Genomic DNA, 26,534 nt, shown 5'->3' on the forward strand with positions numbered 1-26,534 from the left:
TTATATAATATTGTCACCCAAATCAAGTTTAATCTCTAACACTCCCATCTCACCAGGAGCAACTCTGAACGGCTTAGAACAGACATGTCAAACACAAGGCCCGGGGGCCGGATCCGGCCCGCAAAGTGGTTTAATGCAGCCCGCGAAGCCATCCTGGAAACAGTGAGGGAACGGCCCCCACTGCCTTGGCCCTGGCCCAGAGACCCTCCTTCTGCCAGAGACTCTCAGATCTGTCCCACTCCTGCCCAGGCCCCCATAGGCACCCTTGATGCGAACAATGTAGAGCTGGCCATGCCCACCCAGTAGGCCATACGCACTCTAGCCACGCCCACCCAGTAGGCCACGCCCACCCTGGCCATACCCACCCGGCCCCCTGAGGGCAACCGCAATGCTGATGCGGCCCTCAGTGAAACTGAGTTTGACACCCCTGGCTTAGAACAATCAAATAAAACAATATATAAAATCATACAATATAAAACTATAAAACAATCTTTCTTAAAATATTAAGTTTAAATATATTTGACTTATTTTGATCATTGTCCCCCATTCACAAGTTTGTGGGAGGATACCCTATGAAAAGACAGAAAGGACATAACAGTGTCTAATATTCACCCCACACACACTGCAATATTTGTTAACTCCATGCAGCCAAGGATATGAAGAGAAACAAAGCACATCCCTTAGTCTAAATGAAAATACAGCTTTTGTTCAGAGAAACTGAGCTGACTGGGCAGCGCTCTGGTATTCAGAAGTTACTGACGTCTTAGCTTTTTATACATTGCAGGATGCAAGATCATGTCTCAGAAAGAAAGAAAACGCACACACATACCGGCCCCAAAAGATCTAAGCTTTCATTTGGAAAAGGTTAAGGGAAGCATTAAAAAATACATTTACTTCTTTAAGATACTTGAAAATATTATGTCCTGTCTTTGCTTCATCATACAGGTAGTCCTCAACCTATGACCACAGTTGGGACTGGACTTTCAGTCATTAAGCAATGTAATTGCTAAGCCAATCATCGTGTGACCAGACTGATATTACAACCATTTTTACCAGGGCTGTTAAGGGAACCAATGCATCATTAAGTGAACATGGCTTCCCCAATTGACTTTGCATGTCAGAAGCTGGCTGGGGAAGGCTGCAAACTGTGATCACCGACTGCAAGATGCTATAACCATCTTAAATGAGAGCCAAGTGCCCAGATTGCAATTATGTGACCACAGAGGTGGTGCAATGGTTGTAACTTTGAGAACTGGGTGTAAGTCAACTTTTCTGAGGGTGTCGTAACTTTGAACTGACATTTTTTTTTCACAAGATGGCGGCACGTTCACACGCAGCAGCTCTGAGCTCCCGGTACTGGTGTGTGGTGATTGGATTAATATGCGTATGGATGAATGTGCACAGTGTAGTGCAAGGGGCTAAAATAGCCTACTCACGTATAGAGCTGTTAAACATCGGGCTTGCAAGGCAATCTGAAATTACTAGTGATTTTCAGCAGTCACAAAACATACCGAACTGCATAGCGAGGCCTCCAGGATCTCCATGGATTGTCTTCGGGCTGGGGAGGAGACGACGTAAGCGAAAGAGAAAGGAGCGAAAGCAAAAACGTGGCTGCAGGGCTGGGATTCTGACTCGACTTCGAAGGCAGCCTTTTAGACCAACATTGCCGAGCCTTTTTCTGAGCAATGCCAGATCCCTTGTCCATAAAATTGACGAATTACAGCTGCAGTTAGCAGAAAGCAGGCTTCTCCAGGAATGTTGTGTGATAGTTGTCACGGAGACCTGGCTACATTCAGAGATACCGAATGAAGCTGTGGAGTTGATAAGCCGAGTTTTTCACTGCTCTGACAGAGATAAATGCTCTGGGAAGGGTAAAGGAGGAGGACTGTGTGTGTACATACACTGTGAATGGTGTGTTAACAGCAGATTGGTATACACGTACTGCTCCCCAGATGTGGAACTGATGACTGTTATATGTAGGCCTTTCTATCTGCCTAGAGAAATTACTGTGGTAATTATTATAGCTGTTTATGTTCCACCTGATGCCAATGTCAACATGGCACTTTCTAAGCTGTATGATGTCATCACCAGGCAGCAGCAAACTCACCCAGAGGGTGCTCTTGTCGTGGCTAGGGACTTCAATCAATCTTGTCTGAAGACAGTTCTCCCTAAGTTTGTACAGTATGTGCAAGTTTCCACCAGAGGGAAGAACACTTTGGACCATGTGTATTCCAATCTGAAACAGGCATACAGAGCTTTCCCTCTTCCCCACCTGGGTACATCTGACCATCTTTCACTCCTGTTGTGCCCAAAGTACGTTCCTCTCAGGAAAAGGACTCAGGCAGTCACAAAATGGGTCAGAACCTGGCCAGTGGGTGCTGTTGTGATTCAGGGTCAGCCTGTGGGTTCGGCAGTTGGGTCGGACGATTCAGAGGAGGAGGAGGGGTGTGTTGCAGAGCTTGCTGAGAATAATATTGAGGCTCCACAGAGCCCTCAGCCAGGCCCCTCCCATCTGGTCACGACGCAGACCCAGCTGTGTGAGCCTGACAGCGTGGATGAAGATGACCCACAGCTGGCCCTGTTCAAGGACGCCCAACGCAGGAGGCAGTCAATCAGGAGTAAACAGAGGAAGGCAATGGGGCACCTCGGAAGGAGGCAGAGAGAAGCCACGCCCTGAACTGTTTAAAAGGGTAATGTGTGGGAGGGCTGGTTTGCTGAAGGCAACCGTTTGAATAGCTCCTGTTTCATGGTTCGTGTCTTGTTTTGCTCTGTTTTACGTTAATAAATTTGGCAGGATTAGTTCCAGCCTCTTGCCGTTTGTAAAGGGGTTGTCCCTGCCTTTTCTGCAGGGCCGGTAGTAGGCTGGTACAGAACAGGTGCTCTCAGTCAGTTGCAGGACTGCTTTGAAACCACTGACTGGAGTATATTTGAAGAACAAGATCTAAATCCATATACAGATGCCGTACTCTCTTATATTAGAACATGCACTGATAGTGTAACAACGGATAAGTGCATTAGAGTTTACGGGAACTGTAAACCCTGGATGACTGCAGAGATATGAACACTCCTGAGAGCCCGGGATTCTGCCTTTAAGCGGGGGACAGGGACAGATACAGAGAGGCTAGGGCAAATCTCAGAAGAGGCATTAGGATGGCAAAACAACAATACAAACAAAAGGTGGAGAACCATTTAGCGAACAACGATCCGAGGCAAGTATGGCAGGGACTGCAGCACTTAACCAACTGTAAGGGCAGCACGAAAAGCATGGCAAACACCGATGCCTCGTTGGCTGAGGAGCTGAATATCTTCTTCGCCCACTACGAGGTTAAAAGACCAGACCCCGAAGCCTTTGCTGGCCGGCCTTCTGACTCTCAGCCACTCACCCTGTGTGAACACCAAGTGAGAGCTGTATTGAAGGCTGTGAATCCCAGCAAAGCTGCAGGCCCAGATGGGGTGCTGGGGAAAGTGGTCAGGAATTGTGCCGATCAATTAGCAGGGGTCCTGACAAGGATTTTTAACATCTCCTTGCAAACGGCATGTGTACCATCGTGCTTGAAAGCAGCTACCATTGTCCCAGTCCCCAAGAAAACTGCAGTTGAGTGCCTGAATGACTACAGACCTATTGCATTAACGTCTGTAGTCATGAAATGCTTCGAAAGATTGGTTCTCCAACATCTTAGGACATGCCTCCCACTGGACTTTGATAAACATCAATTTGCCTACACGGGAAATAGGTCAACAGACGATGCCATAGCTACTGCTTTACACTCTGTAGCAAGTCATCTCGAGAAGCCTGGAAGTTACGTCAGGATGCTTTTTGTTGACTACAGCTCGGCTTTCAACACCATTTTGCCGAGCATTCTCATCGAGAAGCTGACTGACTTGAAATTCTCCCCCATCTGCGATTGGATTCAAGACTTTCTTAGGGATCGGTTACAAACAGTGAGGGTTGGGTCTGCTTTGTCCACCCCCCTGAAGCTTTGTGTGTGGTGTAGTTGGTTCACATGGTGTGGTGGGATGGAGGGTTTGTTGTCACTGTGTGTTGGGGGGAGAGAGCACGAAGGGAGGCTCAGCTAATCTCAATGTATACATGTTGTACTTTGACAATAAAGGTTTATTATTATTTATTATTATTAAATCAGATAGTAAGTAAGACTGCTTGTATTACATTAATTTATATGTTACAACTTAAACACAAACTGTGCATCCATGCATATGATTATCCTGCATATTGCTATCATGGGAGCCAGAGCATATTCCATATTGCTCTGGCTCCCATAATCCCAAGTAATAAAAGGGTACTATTTATTCTACTACCCAGAGACTGAAGGCAAATAGGATACTTGTCCACTAATTCCTCATTTTGGTCAGTGAGGCACATCAGCTAGCAGTTTCCACATTTACTCCCACCCAAACTGTTCTTCTACCAAATTTGGCAACCTTTAAGATTTGTGGACTTCAACTCCCAGAATTCTTCAGCCAGCCATGTTTTTGAAGTCTGGATTTCACGTCCAATATTAGCTTCTGCAAAGAATAGTTTTAGCCCCACTCTAACAGATGTATTCCAGGGGTAGTTTTTTCCAACTGTGGTGAAAGTTTTAAAATAATGCAGCACGGAACCACAATCTCATTCTAAAGTGAGGTTTATTTTCCAGACACAGACATTTCAGATGACATGTTTTAAAAAAAGTAGTTACACAGAAGAATCTATACATTATGGAATCTAAATATGAAAACCAAAGACAGAGAAAAGTAGCAAGAGCAAGAAGCAAAAAAAATAATCATGCTACTTCATACGTGAGCCATCAGACCTTCATACTAAAGGGCAATAATCCTCAGAGCATCTGAAACTAATTTTCCACCCAAGGACACTGTCGATTCTCCTTATTTATGGGATCCCAACCACAGATATCCGCTGGAAAGTTTGATCCGGAGCTTAAGGTTCCATCCTTTGGCTCTCTTTGATTATCTGTCACTGATGAACTCCTTTTACTCTGGAAAAAAAAGTGTCTTGTTGGGTTGAAGAAATGCTAACATAATTGACTGCTCTATCTGAGGGCAGCCAGATTTACACGTTGTATTCACATAGTATGATTAACTTGATTTACTCAAAGTTTCCTGAATTTGCACAATGCAGAGAGAAAAGTCATGGGTTGGCTTCACCAAATGCATGAAACTCAGTTTTGGGCAACCATCCATTGGAAGAGATATTCCAAATTTTAAATTACAGCATTGCGACATAAATGCCTCTCAGGCTACAAATCAATAATGCAGGTATAAAAACATGTACATATACATCTTTTATCAACAAACTGACATGTTTATTGACATGAGATTTTAGTGCATGCTTCAAACGTGGTTTACTTTTGTTTAAAACATGTGAAGATTGCAAAAAGTAAAAACTTTCACTCTGACCAAGTATTACATAGTTCAAGAAATTTATGAATGGAATAATATTTTCATTAATTGCCATTTGTTTTAAAGAGAAGACAAGGTAAATTCAAAATTTCTTAAAAAGCCATAAAGAGATAAATTAATGCTAAATGAAAAAAACAACCACCCTAATTTATTCTGAGCAAGTCTACTATCTTGCCTGCTGTTGCTTTCATATTCTATAAATCTCAATGCAGCTCTTGATGTGAGGTTTTGTTCACACCTGAAGAAAACCCTTGAAAGTAATTCTCTAAAACACAGGTGTCAAACTCACCACCATCACGTGACATGTCACAACATACCGCAATATTTTTTTTTGCATTGCTGGAGCTGGGGTGGGCACGATATTCTGTATGATGCAACCAGACACCCCTGCTCTAAAAGGTGCTAGTAATAAAGCAAAAACAGGGCAAAAAGTACTAACCACGCCATCCTGCTTATATTGGATTTGAGTCTACTATTTTTCCAAATGTCTTCTTTTTCAGGAAAAAAATGGTAACTAGCTAAAAGCACTTCAAACAAAGCAGAGATTTGGGTCAGTGGTATAACGTCCTCTCCCCACATATTGTTACCTGATGAGAAGCAAGAGAAATTGGAGAATTGTCCCCATGAAGGATACTAAGTGGGGAACGTCCAGTACCCGTTGGCATTGCCAGCGTTTTGTTGCTGACTCTGCGTCTTGCTGACTTGCTCCCTGGGGAGGAGGAGGGAAGAAAAGAGGCAGTAAATTCATCACAATGTTTCTTCTTTTTCAGAACAAAGGCTCAAGTACCACGATACCTCCCACCTTTCCTTCCTAAGCAAGCAGAGGTTGCTATCCTTATGTAGTAAAAAAAAAAATTAGTTTGGGTAAATTTTGCTAACAGAGTTATAATTAACACTGCATTCCTTTTTCTTCCTTAGTTGCGGCACAGTCTCAGTTTAAGTTGACAGAAAGGACCACATGCTCACAGTGACTGCTGAGGTAGACTACCATAAAGCTAGCCTACTTAGGTTCTAGTTTCTTGGAGACTGACGATGTTTCGCTGGGTACCAGATTCATGAGAATTAGCAGCTTAGATTGGCAAGACAATAACACAAATACACATTTATGCAGACAGAAATAATACTGATCAAGTTGACTTGCTTCATTCAGAAGATCACGGTTAGAGGACAGTGATGGAGCAGCTGAACAGGACTATAGCCTTGGGCAATTAATCTCACCTGTAGGGTGAATGAGGCGGGCAGACTGAACTGGTTTTGTTTCAGCTGCAACAGAAGCCATGGAAAACAACTGCTCGTTCCCCTCCTTTTCTGCTTGCTGAGAATCCTCTGGGAAAATTTCCTCAGAAGAAACTGTGCCCCTTGCAGTCCTCTCCTCCATTCCAAAGGTGAATTCGGATTTCTGATCTTGATGCTGAGTTTCCTCTTGAGGTAGCTCTTTCTCTCTATTTTCTCCCATAAAGTTTTCACAAAACAATTTCACTGGGTGGTTTATGGTATCTAGACAGAAAGCAGAGTCCAGAACTGAAAATTTACAAAACAGCACACATGCCAAAAGGAAATTTCAAAGACTAGAATATTACCCTCCGTCCGCCAAGACCTTTTATAAGCACACTGCCTTAAATGATGCATAACTCAGCCCGAGGATGTCAGAGGAACATGTATACGATACTAGTGGCTGTTAAAATTGTGCACATGATCTTCTCCCACGACTTTGGCAAATCTTTTCCTTCTTTTTGTAAATGTACAGAGATAACTGAAGAAGCCGAACCTCTCTTGTTCAAAATATAGAAATTCAGAAGTAGAATCCTGTCTCACACACTGAATACAAGCCCATGAACAAGAGAACTTCACACTCCCAATAAGCAACCTAGCAAGCACCCATCCTTCTTGCTCTGTGATGTCAAAAACATCACATAGAAGGCTGACCATTAATCATAATTAACCAATCAAGACGACATTGATCACACTCTTGGATCACCTCTGGTGGGAGCAGGATGGAAATGATGCAGCCATCCTTCTTGACTTCTCAGAGAAGCTCGATTTCATTGATCACAGAATCCTTCTGGACCAGATCCAGGAGTTGGAGACGGGCGAGCCCAGCATTGTCTCCTCTTGCCTCCAGGGTCAATTCCAGTCAGTGCTGATGTACAGGGTGTGTGAAATCCCACTGGCAGTCTCTTCTTTGCAAACTGCACTCTCTTCTCCTCTTTAACATCTCCCTTGCAAGATTTTAACGGCAATATGCCGTCTCCATCCTAGGCCAGCTGAAGGTCTGCCTCTGCTCATCTGGAGGCTATGGGGGCCTGGGTGGGGTGCAACAAGCTTCGGGCTTGACCTAAGCAAGACTGAATGGCTTTGGGATTCTGGACCTCTTGGTACTGGGGACTTTACACCCTTGGGTCTGGATAAGGTAGCCTTGCCTAGGGCGCAATTTGGGGGATCCTCCTGGATACACAGCTCCTGCTAAAAGAGCAGGTACCATTTGTGCCTAGGAAGGCCTTTGCACAACTTTGGGTCATATGTGAGTCGTGCCAGTTCCTGGAAACAGCAGCCTTCCTTATGGTCACTCATGCCTTCATGATTTCAACTAGATTGCTGCAATGTGCTTTACAGATGCTACCCTTGAAGAGTATTGAAAGCTCCAACTGGTGCAGAAAGCAGCAGTGTGGGCAGTTACTGATGCCAGTTACATGACACATGTGACACGATTATTTCATGAACTGCATTGCATTGGCTTTCAGGTACAATTCAAGGTGTTGGCAATCACCTTTAAAGTCCTTCATGGCTTAGGACAGGGATACTTATCTCTCCCAATTGTTTCTACCTGTGGTACTCTGATGGGAAAGATATGTTCTGAGTACTATTGGTTAGAAACTGTCAAATGGCAAGGCCCAGAAAAACTTTTTCTGTTATGACACCAGCCCTTTAGAACATCACCCACCCTGGAAACCTCACCCAGCTCAGACACAGAAAGGATTGACAGATCAATAGCTCTTTCTTGATTCTGTGGGTAGTGGTGCATGGCCGTTCTTAGTTGGTGGAGCGATTTGTCTAATTCCAATAACGAACGAGCCTCTGGTATGCTAACTGGTTATGCGACCCCTGAGCAGAAAAATATCAATGATGGAGATTATAGAGGCTATAAAAAGGCAAAAAAATGATAAGACTCCTGGCCCAGATGGATTACCTGCAGAGTTTTATAAATCATTACAAGATGTATTAAGTCCAATCCTGAAAGAACTGTGTAATGAAATACTCCTGGAGGCTAAAATACCAAATAGATGGACTGAAGCCAACATTATTTTAATACCCAAACAAGACTGATCTAACGCAAATAAAAAATTATAGAGCAATATCACTATTAAATGTAGATTATAAAATCTTCACCTCAATAGTAGCAGAAAGACTAAAGAAATTTTTGATCGAATTTATACATACAGACCAAAATGGTTTTCTACCTAAAAGACCGATAAAAAATAATTTAACAATGATTCTTGAAGTGTTAGTTGTATGAAATTCATCCAGGGAAACAGATGGCTTTAATATTCCTTGATGCACAGAAAGCATTTGACTATGTAAACTGGCAATTTATGTTCCAGCAATTTGCAGAAATGGACTTTGTGAAAAACTTTATAAATGTAATGAAAACAATTTATTGTAAACAAACAGCCAAAATAATTGTAAATGGAGATCTTACAGAAAACTTTAACATTAAAAAGGGCACAAGACAGGGATGTCCACTATCTCCATTACTATTTATACTAACGTTGGAAGTACTGAATAAAAATATTAAGCAAGATATAAAAATTAAAGGACTGGAGATAAAAGATGAAAAATATGAACTACAAGCATTTGCAGATGATTTGGTTTTCATATTGGAAGATCCATTGGAAACAAGCACTAAAGTTATGGAGAAAATAGAAAAATTTGGAGAAGTGGCAGGATTGACAATAAACAGAGAAAAGACTAAGTGCTAACAAAGATTCTAACAGAAAAACAAAAAAAAAATCAACTAACAAAAACAAATCTTCAAATAATTAAAAAAGTTAAATATTTGGGAATTTATCTAACAGCAAGATGTGTAACAATAAAAGATAACTATGTAAAAATGCTAAAACAAATAAAATTGGATTTGGAAAAGTGGAAAAACTTCCAATGGTATTTTATTACCATTTCATTTTAAATTGTATTTTATTCTAATTCCATTTTAAATTGTATTTTATCAAATGCCATTTTAAATTGCTTTTATCAAATTTTAGTAACAATTTGTTCCTGGAACATTGCACTTTCATATGGCCCAAGGGCTAATCAATAAAGACTTAATTCATACTGTATAAGGAATACACTTCTTTCAGAATGGGAAAAAAGAAAAAGAAAAAAATTATATTAAGATACCTGGATGGCTTTCAACAATGGAAGCTTTTGTTTACCCAAATTTAATTAACTATGATGAAGTTGTGACTTATAAAGATATTTTGAACAATGAAGGAAAATTGAAAGACAGACAAGATTTACAAGAACAAGGTAATGGTCTAGCATGGTGGCCATATCTGCAAATTCAAATGAGATATGAAAAAGATGTTAAAACGATGTGACTTTATAAAGAACAGACAGAATTTGATCAGATACTGTTAAAAACAGATGAAAAGTTGATTAAGAAACTCTATAGATTTCTGTTAAAGATGGAGGAAGAACAAGTTAAAGAAACGATGATAATGTGGGCAAAGAACTTTGGATATAATATAGAATTAGAAGACTGGCAAAAGTTATGGGAAAGAAATGTTAAATTAACTAAAGCAGTGGCATATAAATAAAACTTATATAAAATGTTTTACAGATGGCATATGACACCAGTGAGATTAGCAAAAATGTTTAAAAATATTTCAAACAAGTGTTGCAAATGCAAAGACCAGGTACTTACTATCATATCTGGTGGTTAAAATACATTTATGGTTAGAGAAAATTATTAAAAACAAATAGACTTTAAGCCAGAATTATTTTTGTTAGGAATAATAGGAGCAAATTATAAGAAAGATTGCATATATTTAATACTATATGTACTAACTGCAGCAAGAATTGTATTTGCCCAACATTGGAAAAATGAAAATTTACCAGCTGAAGTACTAATTAAGAAAATTTTAGGGTGTGCAGAAATGGATAGACTGACTTTAAAGATAAAAGAGAAAGAAGACTCAGTGTATTTTAGAACATGGGATAATTTCTATCAATGGCTAGAAAAATGAGTTAGAGAGAAAGTATTGCTAAGCACATTGATTTGTGCTTAGATTGTAAGCCGCCCTGAGTCTTCGGAGAAGGGCGGGATATAAATGGGATTTTAAAAAAATTGAATAAACTGGAGGGATTATTTAGGATGAATATTAACAAGTGTGTCCATGCAAAATGCTCATCACTGGTTAATTTAACTAAATATTCTTAGTTTGCCTGACTCAATACTCAAATTAACCATACCACTGGGGTCATACATTATGCTATGCTAAAATTTAGATTTTTATCCTCTCCCTTTATTTTGGTCAACTCAATGCAGTATAAATACCTAATATTCCCATAACAATAACCCTATGAGGTGGATTCAGCTGATAGAGTGACTGCCCCAAAGTCACATAGCCAGCTTTCATACCTAAGGGATTTCTGGAACTTATCTTTTGGTTTCTAGTCCAGTTTATAGTTTGGTAAGATACATTAAGAAAGCTGAGATATAGGATCAACTATCAACTGAAAAGTAGACTTATCAGCACACTTATGGAAAGATTTTTAAAAATTCATCTAGCTCAGCAAAGAAAACCAGCATCTTCAAATATAAGAAGAGTCCTGTCTCATTTGTAATAAACCATTAGCAAGCCCACAGTCCTTTTGGCATATAAATTAAAGCAAGCCAGCCAGCCTAGGAAAGACTTTCCAGAAAGCATTTCTCAGATTAAAAAGATTAGGCCAAAATATATCCTTACTTACCAACTATCACATCTTTTAGAGGGGTGCGTGAAATTCCTGGCGTTGGAGAACGAGGATCCCAGTTCTCATGCTGGCTTTTTGCTACCAACTCCCCTTGTTTTGGAAATTGTGTATTGTCTTTGGGGGAACTTTCTACCTAAAAGCAGAAAAAAGTGAAACTCAGTCTGCGCAAACAAAGTTAAAACCACAGATATACAGGGAAGGGAAGATGGAAAAGCAAATCCTTTGTATGGAAAGACAGTCGCTGTACCTCAATGGGTGTTCTCAGGATCCCAGCAGTAGGTGATCTTGGGTCATTGACGTTTTTCAGGTGCTTATTTAGCAAAGGTGTGCAGGTGGGCGTGGCTGGGTAGCTCTCAGAAGCCCCCATGACGACTGGGAACGCAGGAATCCTGCAAAACAACAGTCTTACAATTCAAGGAAAAAGACAGCAAGACGCAGCTGAAACCCCTGTTGCAGTAACCCAGGCACTCTTCTATCTCCGAGAGAAGGAGCGGCCATAAATTCGTCTCACCAACCTGCCCTCCGTCTTCCCACTCAGTGCAACCTCACATTCCCCCATAAGCACCCTCTCGCTTTTGTTGGACTCGCTCGCCCAAGCTCAGGCTCGCTTGGGCCGACCAGAGTATTCGAATCTCCCGCCTTCCTCCACCAGCCGCTCTGCGACAACTCTGATTGGACCGAATGGCTGCCAATCGCTTTGACGGCTCTTTTTTCATGCTCTTTTGAAAACGTGACATCCCCTTTTGTACCCTTCAGCCTCCCTGTCGTCTTGCAATTGGCTGGAAAGTAATTTTAACTCTTCTACCAGTTTTTTTTATTGGACTAGAATGCTGTCAATCTATTGGAAGGCTCAACCCACCGACGCTATCTTATTGGCTAGTTTAGACAAATACAAATAGCCATCTCCCAGCTTTTCATTTTGAACTAATAACATCGGGGCGGAGCTAAGAACATAACCAACGTTTCCATTTGTAGAGCGTTGACCTGCAATCCTGATTGGTTACAATGGGTGTCCTTTAAAAATAGGCATTGGAAGGACAAATCAAACAAAAATATCTTGCAGCCCGGAGGGTTTACAGAGTACACGCCCATTTCCTTTTGTGCCCCCATTGGCTGGAGAAGCTTAGCGTATGTTGTCTTCTGATTGGTAGGTGTTCCCTGTGGGCGGTGTTGGAGAAAGCAGCTGTCATGGCGGAGCTGAGTGAGGCGCTACTTTCTGTGCTACCGTCTATCCGGGTGCCCAAGGCCGGGGACCGCGTCCATAAGGATGAGTGCGCCTTCTCTTTCGACACTCCGGTAAGCTCTCATGTGAAAAAAACGCGATCTGGTGGGGATTCTGTTGTCTTCACGGTCTCCGACATACCGGGCGGGGAAGGTAATATGACCCGCGCAAGGCCTCACGGGACTTGTATTTTTCCAGCGGACGGCATCCACTTCAAATTCCCCATAAGGAACCAAGCGAATACTACAAACCCCAAGAGCTTCAGCGGCCAAATCGTTCTTTCGGAAAATACTTGGCTTTCTGGGGATTGTAGTTTCTCGGGATCGTATCTCAGAGGTGGGGCGTTGCTGTCACGGTCATCTTATTCATTGGACTGTGGGGTTTGTTGGATACTGAGCTGTACTATCCCGTGATAAGTAATTATCATTAATTAGAATAAGATAAGAGCTTCGTGTGGCACGTGGCACGCTTGGCACTGTAATCTTAAGGCTTGGTTGCCACTAAGTCTGAAAGATTGTGCCCCGCCGCACTACTGAAGTCTCTGGAACTATCTAGGCATTCTCGCGGAGGATGATGGGAAACGAAGTCCCTTTCCCATTAGTTGTAGTGCCAGATCTTGCTCTCAGGAACTGCTGATCCCACAGCCCTTTGGTGGAAGGAGCGGTGTCAGCCCTTTTGGTTTTGAATCAGACACATGGGCTGTATCATAGTACCTCTTCATCACCCGATTGCTCTTGTCTCTAATTTCGGACGGGGTAATGAGTTCCTCGTCCAATTCCTTCTAACGTTTATGTGGGAATTTTTTCCCATTGTTATGGGTGATGCTAACGCCTATAGCTGGGGTCCCCTGGCTGGGAGAGAAACCTGGGCAGCCACGCCTTTCCCCCCCCCCCCGGGAGTGAATCAAGCAAGCCTGGTTAGGCTACATGCGAGTTTTAATGGAGGTTCACAGAAAGCTCCATAAATGTTTGCCTGATTTACTGATCCGTTTGTTGCTACTTTGTCTTTCTCCTAAATCCTCTGTCATCTCTGAAGACAGTTTGCCTTTTTCTTCTGTATATGAAGAGTGCAAAAGCATCCTGTTTCGTTGGAGCGGGGGGGGGGAGAGTAGACTTCCGTATAAATTAGACCCCTGCTATCAGGATGTGTTGAATTTTCTTTCCAAATATTAATTTTCAAGCATATCATTGTTCACTTCCTTTTACGTTTTCTTTTGAAGCGGGCTGATCATTTCTTTCTTGTGGACTCATCATGTCAGAGAGAAAGGCTGCATTTTGGGAACATCCATAAAATTCCTCTTAATGATATATAAGCAACAATGCTAATGAGTTGCTAGTTAGGAAAAGAAGAATATTTTACTTCAAGAGTATGTTTAGACATCCTTGCAATAGAAGTGCTCCCTTTATCTGCAACCTTCAAACCTTTAATGAATATTGGTTAACATTTAAGAATTATTTGGAATAATTGTGTATGAAAGAATTATTCAATGTAATTTCTTACAAAGGATAGGATGCTGCTTATAATTTGGAGTCTTCTAGTATAACTATCATATAATCATATTCAACAGTTAATCACCTCTTTTGAGGGACTAGTTCTGTGCTTTTATAGAAACAATTATATTTTTAACTGATGTCATTGTGTATTGTAGCTCTGCTTAGCACAGTCATAGATAGCATGATGCCTGTGGATATATTCCTTGTTCTCTATCAGGCTCACTTATTGTCTTGTCATTCTATTCCCCCCCTCCCATGTGTGTTTTAATAAAAATGTATAACAGTGACTCATACTACTTATTTTTTTTAAAATGCCTTTGAGTTCCATATGGATTTCATAAGGTCAATGATTGAAGATCAGTGTCTAGTTTGGAAGGTGTCTAATTGCTGAGGAGGAAAAAACAGTAAAGGTTTCAGAATTTTCTGAACCATTCTGTTCAGAATTGTTTTCCTTTTCCCTGCTGTTAACTCTTGAACAGTCATAGTGTTGCTCTGCAGACTGCACCAACTTCCAATAAAAGTCAGTAGCCATATAAACTTTATTTGGTTGAGGTGGAAGAAATAATCCACATGTTCTGCATGTTTTACACAAACCAACTTGAAATACTGTATGTCAGATATTTTGTGTTCAGGTTCAGGTGTTTTCTCTACATTGGAGTAGGGGGCTTGTGCCCTTCAGATACTAAAACAACCACACTAGTATAGCCAGTAGGGATATATTCTGGAAGTTGCAGTTCAGCAGTGTTTGAAAGACTATAGTTTCCCCATATTTTCATAGGAGCCTTGGTGGAGCAGTGGGCTAATGCCTCCTTAAGTAACACCAGCTGCCTGCAATTAGTGCAGGTTCGCATCCCACCAGGCTCAAGGTTGACTCAGCCTTCCATCCTTCCGAGGTAGGTAAAATGAGGACCCAGATTGTTGGGGGCAATAAGCTGACTTTGTAATAATGCTGCTGGGGGGGGGCGAAAGCCCTAATAAGCAGGCATATACATAGAATGAAGGCTATTGCTAAAGCACATTGATTTGTGCTTTAAATTGTAAGCCGCCCTGAGTCTTCGGAGAAGGGCGGGATATAAATGGGATTAAATAATAATAATAATAATGCAGAAATGTGAATATTGTGCTTGAGGCTTTCTTCTGCTAAAATAGGCACTACTGTTGTATGAAAAATGTCATGGGTGTCTAAAGTAGCCAAACAAGATATGTGAACTGAATTACTGTAGTCATTTAGTTCTTGGAACACAACTCTAAGAGCAGTTTATCTGGTGTGACTGCAGTAGCATTGATGCAAAATTATAATCTGGGAACCAGATAAAGAGGTTAATAAATGGTTGGTAATTTTCAATGAATCTACCTTCATATGAAATTTTATTGTGTCCTATTGATAAGGGACCACTAGGAATCATCGCAACAAACTGCTTCATCCCCATTGCTGAGAACAGGTTTGGTCAATGATGGATGGCAGCACCAAGGAATTCTTCCTACTATCCTGAGCATCCAAATATGGTCGTAGCCAAAAACAACTAGGGAAAATTTAAGTGCAAGTTTCTAGACCTCATGACCGCAAATGTATATTTGTGTATTTGGTTGTTGTTGTTTTTTTATCTTAACCTACTAAGCTCTTGGAAGGAAGAGGTCTCACTAATACAAGATTCTCAGAGGGGAATTTTAGTGGCCAGCAGAATTCAGAAAAGTATTTATAAAGAGGGGTTTTCATAAATTGCCTTTATGAAATTATGTATTTGAATAATTTATTTCGGCCACAACATTTTTATACGCAGCCTTAAAAATTTGGTATCCTGGGAGTGGTTGAACTCCCTTCCTATTAAAGTCATGTCTTTCTTTATTCTGCAGGAGTCAGATGGAGGAATATATATCTGTATGAACACATTCCTGGGCTTTGGAAAACAGTATGTGGCCAAACATTATGAAAAAACAGGCCAGCGGGTCTATTTACATCTTAAGAAAATACGCAGATTGGTAAGAACGGCAACTCACTTGCCTTGTGCAGAACTTGTTTGTTTAAATTTTAGAGCAGAGAAAGAAAGAGAGTCCAAACTTATGCTGCTGTGTGCTTTCTTGATGCCCGAGAGTCTGGACATTTGGAATGGCTGGCTTGCTGATTAATTCTCTTCTGGTTCTTCTCTAGAAAGAAGAAAATAATTCCAGTGCTGGCGATCCTCCCCGGAAGAAACCAACCCGTCTAGCTATTGGTAAAAAAAAAAAAAAAACTAAACCTGCTCTTCTATTATACTGTGGGAGAAAACCTTGAACATAGATAGATTTTAATTTTAAGATTTAAATTCATGTTCCTTCTTACGCTTTGTTTGTAAGCTTGCTGAGAGCTTGCATTATTTGGCACCTTCCTTCATTAAGACATCACGGCACTCAGAGCACTGCTACTGTTGCATATCTGTTTTGATAGGTGTAGAAGGTGGATTTGACCTCCCAGAGGAGAAATATGAATATGACGAACATGTCAAAATAGTTATTTTACCAGAGCATTTGGATATCCCTCAGGATGGACTAGATGGTCTGCCAGATATGGTGAAGGACAGGGTAAGCACTGTGATTCATCCAGGAGAAGGGGGGGGGGGAAACCACATGGTCTGATTGGCTTTGCATTAGGGATAAAGTTGAGGTGATGGATCAGGCTTGGATGTATGGGGAATTTTCTTAGTTAAAGTGGTATGTAAGACATCAGGTCTCTGTTGATAATAGATATTTTGGAAGGGGCTTGGATGTCTGACTTTCCTTTTCTCTTTTGGCATTCCAGATTTCTAGTGCAATTGAAGCTATTCTGACAGCAGATTCTGCTTCCCGTAAACAGGAGGTACAGGCTTGGGATGGGGAGGTTCGGCGTGTGTCCAGGCATGCCTTTTCACTTCAGCAGCTCCAGAATGCTGTGCGTATCCCTCCTTGGTGAGTTGATGGTGTTCCTTAGCAAAAAAAAAAAATTCTTTTCCATGCATGGAGCTCCTACACTTTCCTTCCAGATTTTAATGGAAGCGTGTAAGCTACTCTTATGGTCACTCAACCGAGGATGTAGCATGAAAGCTGGGAAGTTTAATGAAATGAAGTTGGGCCTGAGAGTTGTTCAGTGCAGGATTGAGAAAAGAGGTTTATGCTGCCTAATTACATGTTTTGACAGCGGCTGGAAATGCAGCAAGTGTGACATGCGGGAGAACCTGTGGCTCAACATGACAGACGGCTCCATCCTGTGTGGACGGCGTTACTTTGATGGCAGCGGAGGAAACAACCATGCTGTAGAACATTACAGAGAAACTGGTTACCCCTTGGCTGTAAAGTTGGGAACCATCACTCCTGATGGAGCTGGTAAGACAGAACCTACTTGCAGACGCAGCTGTTGAGTAGTTTCAGGTTCCCAACCAGAGAATCGCTGAATTTCTTTGCCCATCTTATACTCTGTGGCCACTGAGGGATTCATTCCTTTCTGTTCAGCTGCAATGTGATCATGGGGATCTGGAAGGGGGAGGTAGAATAATATAACGTGGCTACGTAGGCTCAAGTTCAGTCTTTTATTATCCAATTCATATTCCTCACCCTCCCTCCAATTTCAATCTCCTGTTTGCTTGTCAGGGCGGATCAGTAAACCTACATAGTCAAATTTCTTGGGAGTGGTAGACTTGTTAGGGGAGCTGCTTTGCTAAATATGACAGACCTGGGTTCTTGGAAACAGGAAAGTGAGAAATGAATTTTGCTAGTTAGCTGACCCACTTCTGAAGTTGCTAGTGAAAAGCACATGTATAAAATGCATGTAATACGTGGTGTACTCCCAAATATCTATAATTCTGTATTTAGATGTATATATGTATGTGACCCACTTCTGAAGATGCTAGTAAAAGCACATTTATAAAATGCATGTAATACGTGGTGTGCTCCCAAATATCTATAATGATGTATTTAGATGTATATATGTACGTGTATATGTTTGTGTGTGTATATATGTGTGTATCTAGTAATGTGATCTATAATCTAATATATATACCATACAAACCTAACTTTCAGTATGAATGCTGTTACTAACAGTTAAGTCAGTTCATTTAAAAAGAAAAAGAAAATTGAGCATGTAATCTAATATATGTGGTTGTTTTTTAAATATCTTCAGATCAAGACTTTCAACAGTAGAAAGAGTGGTGAGATCTTCAGACATTGTACATGAGAGATAATCAGACACCTTCTGAATGTTATAAATAAGATAAATTTTAGACAATTTAAAAGAAACATCATTTTTTCCTTGATGCAAAAAAGCCTTTTCACAGTTTGCAGTAGCCTCTCCTGCTTGCAGTTTGAAAAACACAAATATGGGTCTAAGGTTTTTACTTCAATACAGCATATTTATAAAGATCTAAAGCCAGCATAATAGTAAATGGATTTTTATTACAACAGTTTTCATTCTGAACGGGGTCAAGAAAATATTGCCTTCTTTCCCCTTCTCTATTTTTATTGGCACTAGAACTATCAGCACTAAAAAAACATCAAGAAAAATACATTAAGAAAAAAACATCAGGAGTTAAAATGTCAAGTCAAGGACATTTGAAGCTCTTACTTTACAATAGTCAAGTTTACCCACTTCGTTTCATTATCTTGAAATGCGTAGTGTAGTATTAAAATAATTGCAAAAATCAGGAGGAATATTGAAGAGACCTGACTAAATTTGAAAACCTTACAATATATAATTCTGAACTGGGCCTTAGTTATAGACTGGGGTGTGCAGTATGACTTGGAAGCCGACAAGTCAAACATCATATGATTAAATGAACGTAACATTTGAATACAATAATTGAATTAATTTCAATGGAAGAACTTTATATTATACTTGAGAAAATTGGTATAATATCTTACTATATAAACAGCATATTTTGAGTGGGGTCAATACCAGCAATTAACTAAACCCACTGGTGTCTTCCTTAAAAAAGTATCAAAAATTAACATAATATTTTTGCATTATTTGTAATTTTAAATCTATAGCTATTGGAAATCTAGACACCCAGATAATACTCTATATTTGGTATTTGTGTACCAGACAATCCAGTTTTTTCCCCATACCTCCCTAAATTTTGGAACGTCTAATTTTATATATTTTTAACAACTGTTTATAAATAACTGCTAAGCTTGTAAGCCGCCCTGAGTCTTCGGAGAAGGGCGGGATATAAATGTAATTAAAAAAAAAACTATTGTCAACTTACTTTTTTTTGTAAACTATGTTAAAACTTATAATGGTAGACAGGATGAAGTAGTTAAATTTGTCAGCATGTATGTAAACATCAAAACTTGTTTAAACTGAAGATACTTCCACTTTACTTTTATCAATTAACATTTATATTCGAACAACAAAAACTATTCCCTAAGGTTAAATGTGGGAGGGCTGCAGGAATAGATTCTTGGCACTTCTGTCAAGTGCCATTTAGGTTCTAGGGTAAATGATGGGGAATTTAGGAAAAATGGAATTGCTACTGATGCAAAGGGTCTGAAACACTGATTGTGAAAGGTTGATTGATTTCTGCCGTTGTTTCCTTCGTCTGTAGATGTCTACTCTTACGATGAAGATGACATGGTTCTAGACCCCAATATAGCTGAGCACCTGGCTCATTTTGGGATTGATATGCTTAAAATGCAAAAGGTGAGAAGAGATAATAGAATGAATGCTAGCTGTGGTGGATGCTGAAAGAACCTCATGGTAACTTATGGAACTGGAATGTGTTATCTACAAGTGATATTATCATTGGAGGTGATTTCATGAGCTTCTATTAACCATTTCCTTCTGTATCTTATATTCCAGATTCTTCATTTAGCAAAGTGAATTTCCAAGTAGGACATGATGTAGAGAGCATTTAGATTCATAATCGTTTTTATTGCCCTTTTTGAATCTTTCTTCTAAGAAATTATTTCAAAGTTTTAGCCACAGTTTCGGATTGTTTTCTATAAATCTCTTCTCTACGCAGACAGACAAGACAATGACAGAACTGGAGATTGATATGAACCAGCGGATTGGAGAGTGGGAGTTAATTCAGGAGTCTGGGGTGCAGCTGAAACCACTGTATGGCCCTGGCTATACGGGTATCCGTAACCTTGGAAACAGTTGCTATCTCAATTCGGTAGTGCAGGTGTTGTTCAGCATACCAGACTTCCAACGAAAGTAAGTAGGTCTCTATTGTTCTTAGCTGCAGAGAAAATAGACAGTTTCTTTCTAGCAGTCTAAATAGAAGCCACTTGTACGTAGCAATTGGTAACAAGGAGTGTCTTCCGTGCCTCAGAAAGTCAAGATAAACCATTTGTTTGCCAAAATCAGATATTCCCAATTTAAGGAGAATTGTATAATAGTAATTAAGTGCACATTTGAAGATATTTTTTGCAGCCAACTTGAGGCCTGTCTCTCTTGGTTTTTAAAATAGTATTTACAAGGAGCTTAAAACTCTATTATGGTGCTTTTATTGTGATCCACATTGCTCTATGTGCATGCATAAAGTATAGTGTTAAGCTGTGAAGACTTATTGCATTAGGACTGCCATGCTGCTTTTAGCTTGCCTACAGTTGAGAGGGGGGGAGGGGACAGTTTGGAATGCACAACTGGCTTCTATCACTATGAGAACCGAAGTCACTGGACTAATGTTGTGGCGAATGGAGGATTTCTTCTCATCACAAGTACTTGAAGACTTATTGGACAATGTGACCTGAACTCTCAGAGAGGGGAGGGAAAGTTTTACTCTTTTAATTATCTTTTTCCCGTCATATTGTCAGAGCTGGTTTCCCATTCTTTGGTGCCGGTATGCTATGCCCAATAAAGTTTGCCTTAGAGATCGCAATGTCTCCAGTGCGCTTACTTCATTGGGTTCTTCAGCCAGAACCTTGACATATAGTATATTTAACCAAGAAAGATAGGCATGTCAAAACCAAAGAAAAATGGTTAATGAAGTGATTCCTTGATTTGGTGCATAAATACAGAAAAAATGAAGGCAGCCTTCATTAACATGGAAGACAAGCCAAGGGAGAAATTTTGTTATGCTCTTCTGGGTCCTCAATATCTGTTTCTGTAAACTGCAACTGATGTTATTTGGATCCCAGACTTTGAATTCTGACCTTTCCAACTGTGCACACTTGGTTGCCAATTTTTTTGGTTTCTTCATAGGTATGTAGACAAACTAGAGAAAATATTCCAAAGTGCTCCTACAGATCCTACACAAGACTTCAGCACCCAGGTGTAAGTAATGTCCTAAAGGGGTTGAACTGCCATTTCAATATTAATGATGTTCTCTAACAGATGGGACTATAGAAGGACACATCTGTCAGTTGGATTTTGCTCAGTTCTCATTTTTTCCAGTCCATGTTGTTTCTCTGTCAATTTGAATTTTTTTAAAAAGCTCACAGAAAGACTCATTTTCTTATGCATTACATATTATTTGCAAAAATGGGTTTATTACAGGTTTTTATGTAATACACCCATTTTTGCAAATTATATTTTCTCAATATAATTTTGGTGGGCAGATGTTCCTTTGAAAGTTCTTTTGTGAACTGCAGTGTAAGATTTAGAAAAGAGGATTGTGGTATATTTCTAGTTCAAAATGAATTTGAGAAACCAGAACCAACCAGTTTCTTACCATCCCAACTCAATAGGTGAACCACATATACATAGGTGAACCATAAACAATCATGTTTTTTTTTGTTTTGCATTAATATGTTATATAAAAAAATTCATTATGATTTGTAAATGGTAGTCTTCCTTATGAACTAGCCATTGGGGTTTATTCAACAAACCCTAAGTAAAAGAAGGCACGATTTAGCATAGTGCCATTATTTAGTGTTAAACTATTCAAATTGTACAACAATCCGAATCCAGCAGTTCGTGTAGAGGCAAGCTGATTATGCTGAAAATAAAAATACTTTGTACATTATAACTCAAAATGAAATATTGTTTAAAAAAAATGAAAAGAAAAAGGAGGCAATCGGCGTGTCGTTCCTTAGAGGGAAAACTAACAAATTTTGTGGAATAGAAAGGTGGGGAACTTTTTAAAATTATTTTCAAATTGTACTGATGACCATATTGCTTGAGATTCTTTGGAAATTGTTTGAGGCATAGAAAATCTTTCATTTAGATGTTTGTTCAGATGAACTGGGGAGCCCCCTGCAACTTTTCAATAGATTGCAGTATTCTTAGTCCCATCCCTTCTCAGGACTAATTTACATTTACCTGCTTTTCCAGAGCTAAGCTTGGCTATGGGCTTCTCTCTGGGGAATACTCCAAACCTGCTCTTTCAAGCGGAGAACAACAGTTGGACCAGAAGGTAAGGCTGGGAGGTTAATTGTCCTTGAGGATAGAAAGTGGTGTTAACTGTAGCTAACACTTACCCAGGGAAGGGGAAATTTCATTTTGCATACTCGTTTCAACTCTTTTGTCTTTCTTTGCAGGGTATACAAGATGGCATCGCCCCGCGTATGTTCAAATCTCTTGTTGGCAAAGGTCATCTGGAATTTTCTACTAATCGGCAGCAAGATGCTCAAGAATTCTTCCTGCACTTCATTAACATGGTGGAGGTAGCAACTTTTAGGGTCGAGGGGTTTCATTGCTGGGTTTTGTCTTCAGAATGGGAATAGGACAGTACTTGTCCTGATGACTTGGAAGCCTGAAGAAATGTACACAGGACAAATGCTATAACACATAACTGACACGAAAGCTGTTACCAGCTTGTTTATCTATAGAAAAGCCTTATATAGCATCCCCTCGGGTTCAGGAAAAAATAATTTTGACTGGTGAAGTATCCCAAAAAAGCACAGTCATTCCACAATGTATTTTATTTTAGAATTCATCCCTAAACTGTATGTTGTGACTAGAATGATGGGGTTCTTAGGACAAGACAGTGTGTAGATTAGTAGGGCTCCTTAGTGAAAAGCTTGATGGTCACAGCCAGGCTACCTTACACAGCAGCTTGCATTTTATTGCTTTTCCCTTGAGATGTGCAGCAGTGGAGAAATGTTGGATCCATATCAAGCTTAGATATTTTCCAAGGTTTGAGTAGCTGTGTCACATGTTTCACTTTGTTCATGATCCTTCAAGTATTCCTATGTTTGTACTGTTTTTAAAAAATCTCCAAGTACTGGCAACTTCGAAAGGACCTTAGCCAGTACAAGAGTTGCCTCCTGCTATTGGTTGAAGCTAGTTGAGAGTAGATTAAGAGAAAATGCTGCAAAAAAATTAGAATTCATAAGCATGTTGCTATCCATGTATGTTTCCCGTGCATTGTATTTTGTTCAGGAAAATCACCAGGTAAATGCTCAAAATGTGTAACCATACAAACAGTACTGGTGTATTCTAGTTAATGCTGTTAGACTCTTAAGTTTTCAGGTTACCTTATGTAAAACCATTCATTTGGAATTTTTCAGCTACATCATCAAGTGCCCCAAATGTGGCCTGTTAACCTGTATTAAGTCTCAAACCAATAGCCAAAAAAGATTATCTATTTTTGTTCTGTTTCATGGACAGTGTTGAAGTTTGTCTTTGTCATTTTTTTCCTTTGTTGAGATACGTTTTTTTGTTGTTTGTGCCAATAGGTTATAGAAATCACTTAATTTTTTTTAATGAGCCATTTTTTTAATGTAGGTTAGTGATAGATAGTGATAGGACTTAGTATGAAATTAGAGGAGGGAGGACATTGTATATCACTTAAACCCCTGGGGAAGTGGAATATAACCAAAATAAACGAAAGATGGAAGGTATTTTTGATTTTGAAACAGCCTCGTTTATACAGTATATTTTAGCCTCCTGCATCATATGTGTGTGGATTATTATGTTTTTTGCTTCTCCTCCTGTTATTCACTTCTTGCTAAATATTTTTCTTCCCCAGAGGAATTGCCGTAGTTCTGAAAACCCAAATGAGGTCTTTCGCTTCTTGGTGGAAGAGAAACTCAAATGCTTGGCCACAGAGAAAGTGAAATACACCCAGCGTGTGGATTACATTATGCAGCTGCCAGTACCTATGGAAGCAGCCCTGAACAAAGGTGGGAGCACCTTTATAAATCATTTGTGAACTGCCCTTTATAAACCATTTTTTAAAAATTATTTTGTTTTGTGAAGTGTTGAGACCTTGTAGAAATGCATGTCTACATGTATTAATCCTCTTTTCCATACACCGTAAAATATGGCTGACAACCATAGCAGCCACTTCTTTTGTCTTGATCTATACTAACGCTGGAATTGCTTTTATTGGTAGATTAAAATATTAGATTAATTTATAACGTGGTCTATTTCTTTATAACTTGTTATGGGAACCCAACGATTGCGATTTAATCAATAAATGATAGTTAACCAGCCATGCTTTAGTGCAATATGTGAACTAGACCAGAGGTCGCCAACCTTTGGGGCACCAGGGACCGGTTACGTGGAAAGAGGTTTTTCCGCGGACAAGGGGCGTGGTTTTGTGTGTTGACTGCATCCCGCGGTTGGGGCTTTCTTTGTGCAGCCCAGTTGCTGGCATGCCACGGCTTGGTACTGGTCCACAGACCGGCGGTTGGGGACCTCTGACCTAGACGGTTCTCCCATAATTACACCTTCTGATTAGGTAGCATATCCCTTTACTTTATAATATTTTTAATTGAAAATTTTAATTACAATAATATAAACAAATAAAACTAAATTCCAAGAGAGAGATGGAAAGAACAAATAAAAAGTGCAAGAAATGAAAAAGAAGAACAAAGATAAAGAAAAAGCAAAGGAATATTTACATAAATGACTTCAGATCCTCATCACAACAAGCATAAACATACTTAATAATGTTTCAACCGCATAAAGTTACAAATACTGTATCTCTTCTTCCCTGTAATAGATCCCTTATCTACATGCAAATCCATAAATCATCAACTTTTCAATCATAGTGTCAGTAAAATTCTGTAAAGGGTTACCAAAGCTTTATAAATATGTGTCTCATTTTAATCTTTATCAAACTAACTTTATATTTCTTCCTTTTGCTTCTATACGTCATCGCTTCATCTCTTGGTTCCTGGTTTTTTGCAGTTTAAAATTTTTTAATTTGCATAGTTTAAAATTTTAACTGCTTTTCTATTTACCTTTTTATGGTCTATAAGGTTATAAAGAGTCACCTTATCAGAGAGATAGGCAGTGTATAAATATAATTAAATAGTAGTAGTAGTAAACACTCTTGAAGGATTTGATCTCTCTTTGGGATTGGAAGAGTTTTTTCTTCTTCAGGGCTTTAACAAACTTATTTTGGAAATCCAATAAAAAGTAATTATCCAGGTCATGGTTTTGGTTTATCTTTCTGCTTTAATTTTCAAAGCTTCAACGTATTCCAAGTCTTTCTTTTGGTTTGTCATTTACCGTATGTTTACACTTTAGCTACATTCTCTGTCTTATAATCCACTCTATTTTTATTATCCAGTATTTTTAGTCCTGATATTTTCACATCAGGCAAAATTTGTTTCACATCCATCATGTTTATTAATATCTTTTGGGCATAGTCTCTCTGTGACAACAGATGATTGTTTATTTATATAATTATTCCAAAACCTGTGATAAAAGTCTCAATACTCCAAATTCATCTGAACCCTTAATTTGTTTATAACTTTCTTGGGTCAGGGTTTTTTTTTGCCATTTATTTCCACTTCTTTACATTCTTAAGCTTGTAGTTAATTTTTCTTTTCTTCAAATGTGAAAGTAAATTCACCAGGTGGCTTTGCCAGGCTTGTCATTTTGAAGATCTCGAATAGCCTTAAGTAGTAAATAGACAATTTCTGAAAGTGATTGGGAAATGAGGTCAGCTAATCCAGCGCCCTTTCAAAGGCCCCATTGCACTTGTGAGCGTGATGGATGTTCCCTTCATCTCCTGTTGCTCAAACCCGCGAGAGACTGGTGTCCTGTCTCTTCACAAAGAGCAGCCATTTGGAACACCTATGGATAATTTCCCATCCTCTCCTTATCTAGAGAGGCTCCGTAGAGCTGGTATACTCAGCTCTTCCATCTTTGCCACAGTCATTATCTTGGTTCGTGTGCAGACAGTTCATGCTTCTCCTGGAAGACTCCCCACCACATAACTCATTTCAAGAGTTTATTTGAACTCTAGCTTCCCGCAGCATTGTTAACATGTCCTTGCACATAGAGGCCTTGTCAATTCCACAGGAAGGGCAGCTGACACATAAGCAGCATTTGTCAGCAGTGAACTTTTCCGCTTGCCGTACTCCTTTTCATGATGTACAGCCCAGCACGTGGCTGCTTGATATTGAATATTTATTTTATTTATTTATTTTATTAAACTTATATACTGCCCTTCTCCCGTAGGACTCAGGGCGGTTCACAAGGTTTTTTAAAACAGTACAACAAATTACATAGATTAAAAACAATTAAAATAATTAAACTAACCTTGAAACTAAAAACCCCAATAACAATTAAGATACAATTA

General features: G+C 39.6%; 2 protein-coding genes across 3 annotated transcripts in view; one reads left to right on the forward strand and one right to left on the reverse strand.

Moving 5' to 3' along the window:
• Positions 1-4,722: 4,722 nt before the first annotated feature.
• On the reverse strand, positions 4,723-11,761 carry CDCA3 (cell division cycle associated 3). Its single transcript, XM_081319428.1, has 5 exons — positions 11,639-11,761; positions 11,389-11,524; positions 6,637-6,915; positions 6,006-6,127; positions 4,723-4,994 (listed from the first exon to the last, which is right to left on the reverse strand). The coding sequence occupies exons 1-5, from the start codon at positions 11,756-11,758 to the stop codon at positions 4,851-4,853; spliced, it is 801 nt and encodes a 266-aa protein (XP_081175554.1). The 5' UTR covers positions 11,759-11,761; the 3' UTR covers positions 4,723-4,850.
• Positions 11,762-12,471: 710 nt separating this feature from the next.
• Positions 12,472-26,534, forward strand: part of USP5 (ubiquitin specific peptidase 5) — a 30,269-nt gene continuing 16,206 nt past the window's right edge. For both annotated transcript variants that reach the window (XM_081319397.1, XM_081319398.1), the window contains exons 1-12: positions 12,472-12,687; positions 15,961-16,086; positions 16,256-16,319; positions 16,532-16,665; positions 16,883-17,028; positions 17,258-17,442; positions 19,656-19,750; positions 20,073-20,266; positions 21,257-21,328; positions 22,328-22,409; positions 22,534-22,659; positions 23,967-24,120. In XM_081319397.1, coding sequence (XP_081175523.1) covers positions 12,580-12,687; positions 15,961-16,086; positions 16,256-16,319; positions 16,532-16,665; positions 16,883-17,028; positions 17,258-17,442; positions 19,656-19,750; positions 20,073-20,266; positions 21,257-21,328; positions 22,328-22,409; positions 22,534-22,659; positions 23,967-24,120 — 1,486 coding nt within the window. In that variant the 5' untranslated portion in view covers positions 12,472-12,579. The remainder of the gene's footprint in view (positions 12,688-15,960; positions 16,087-16,255; positions 16,320-16,531; positions 16,666-16,882; positions 17,029-17,257; positions 17,443-19,655; positions 19,751-20,072; positions 20,267-21,256; positions 21,329-22,327; positions 22,410-22,533; positions 22,660-23,966; positions 24,121-26,534) is intronic.

Source organism: Vipera berus (assembly GCF_964194415.1).
Source record: "Vipera berus genome assembly, chromosome: 2".
Lineage (NCBI taxonomy): Eukaryota > Metazoa > Chordata > Lepidosauria > Squamata > Viperidae > Vipera > Vipera berus.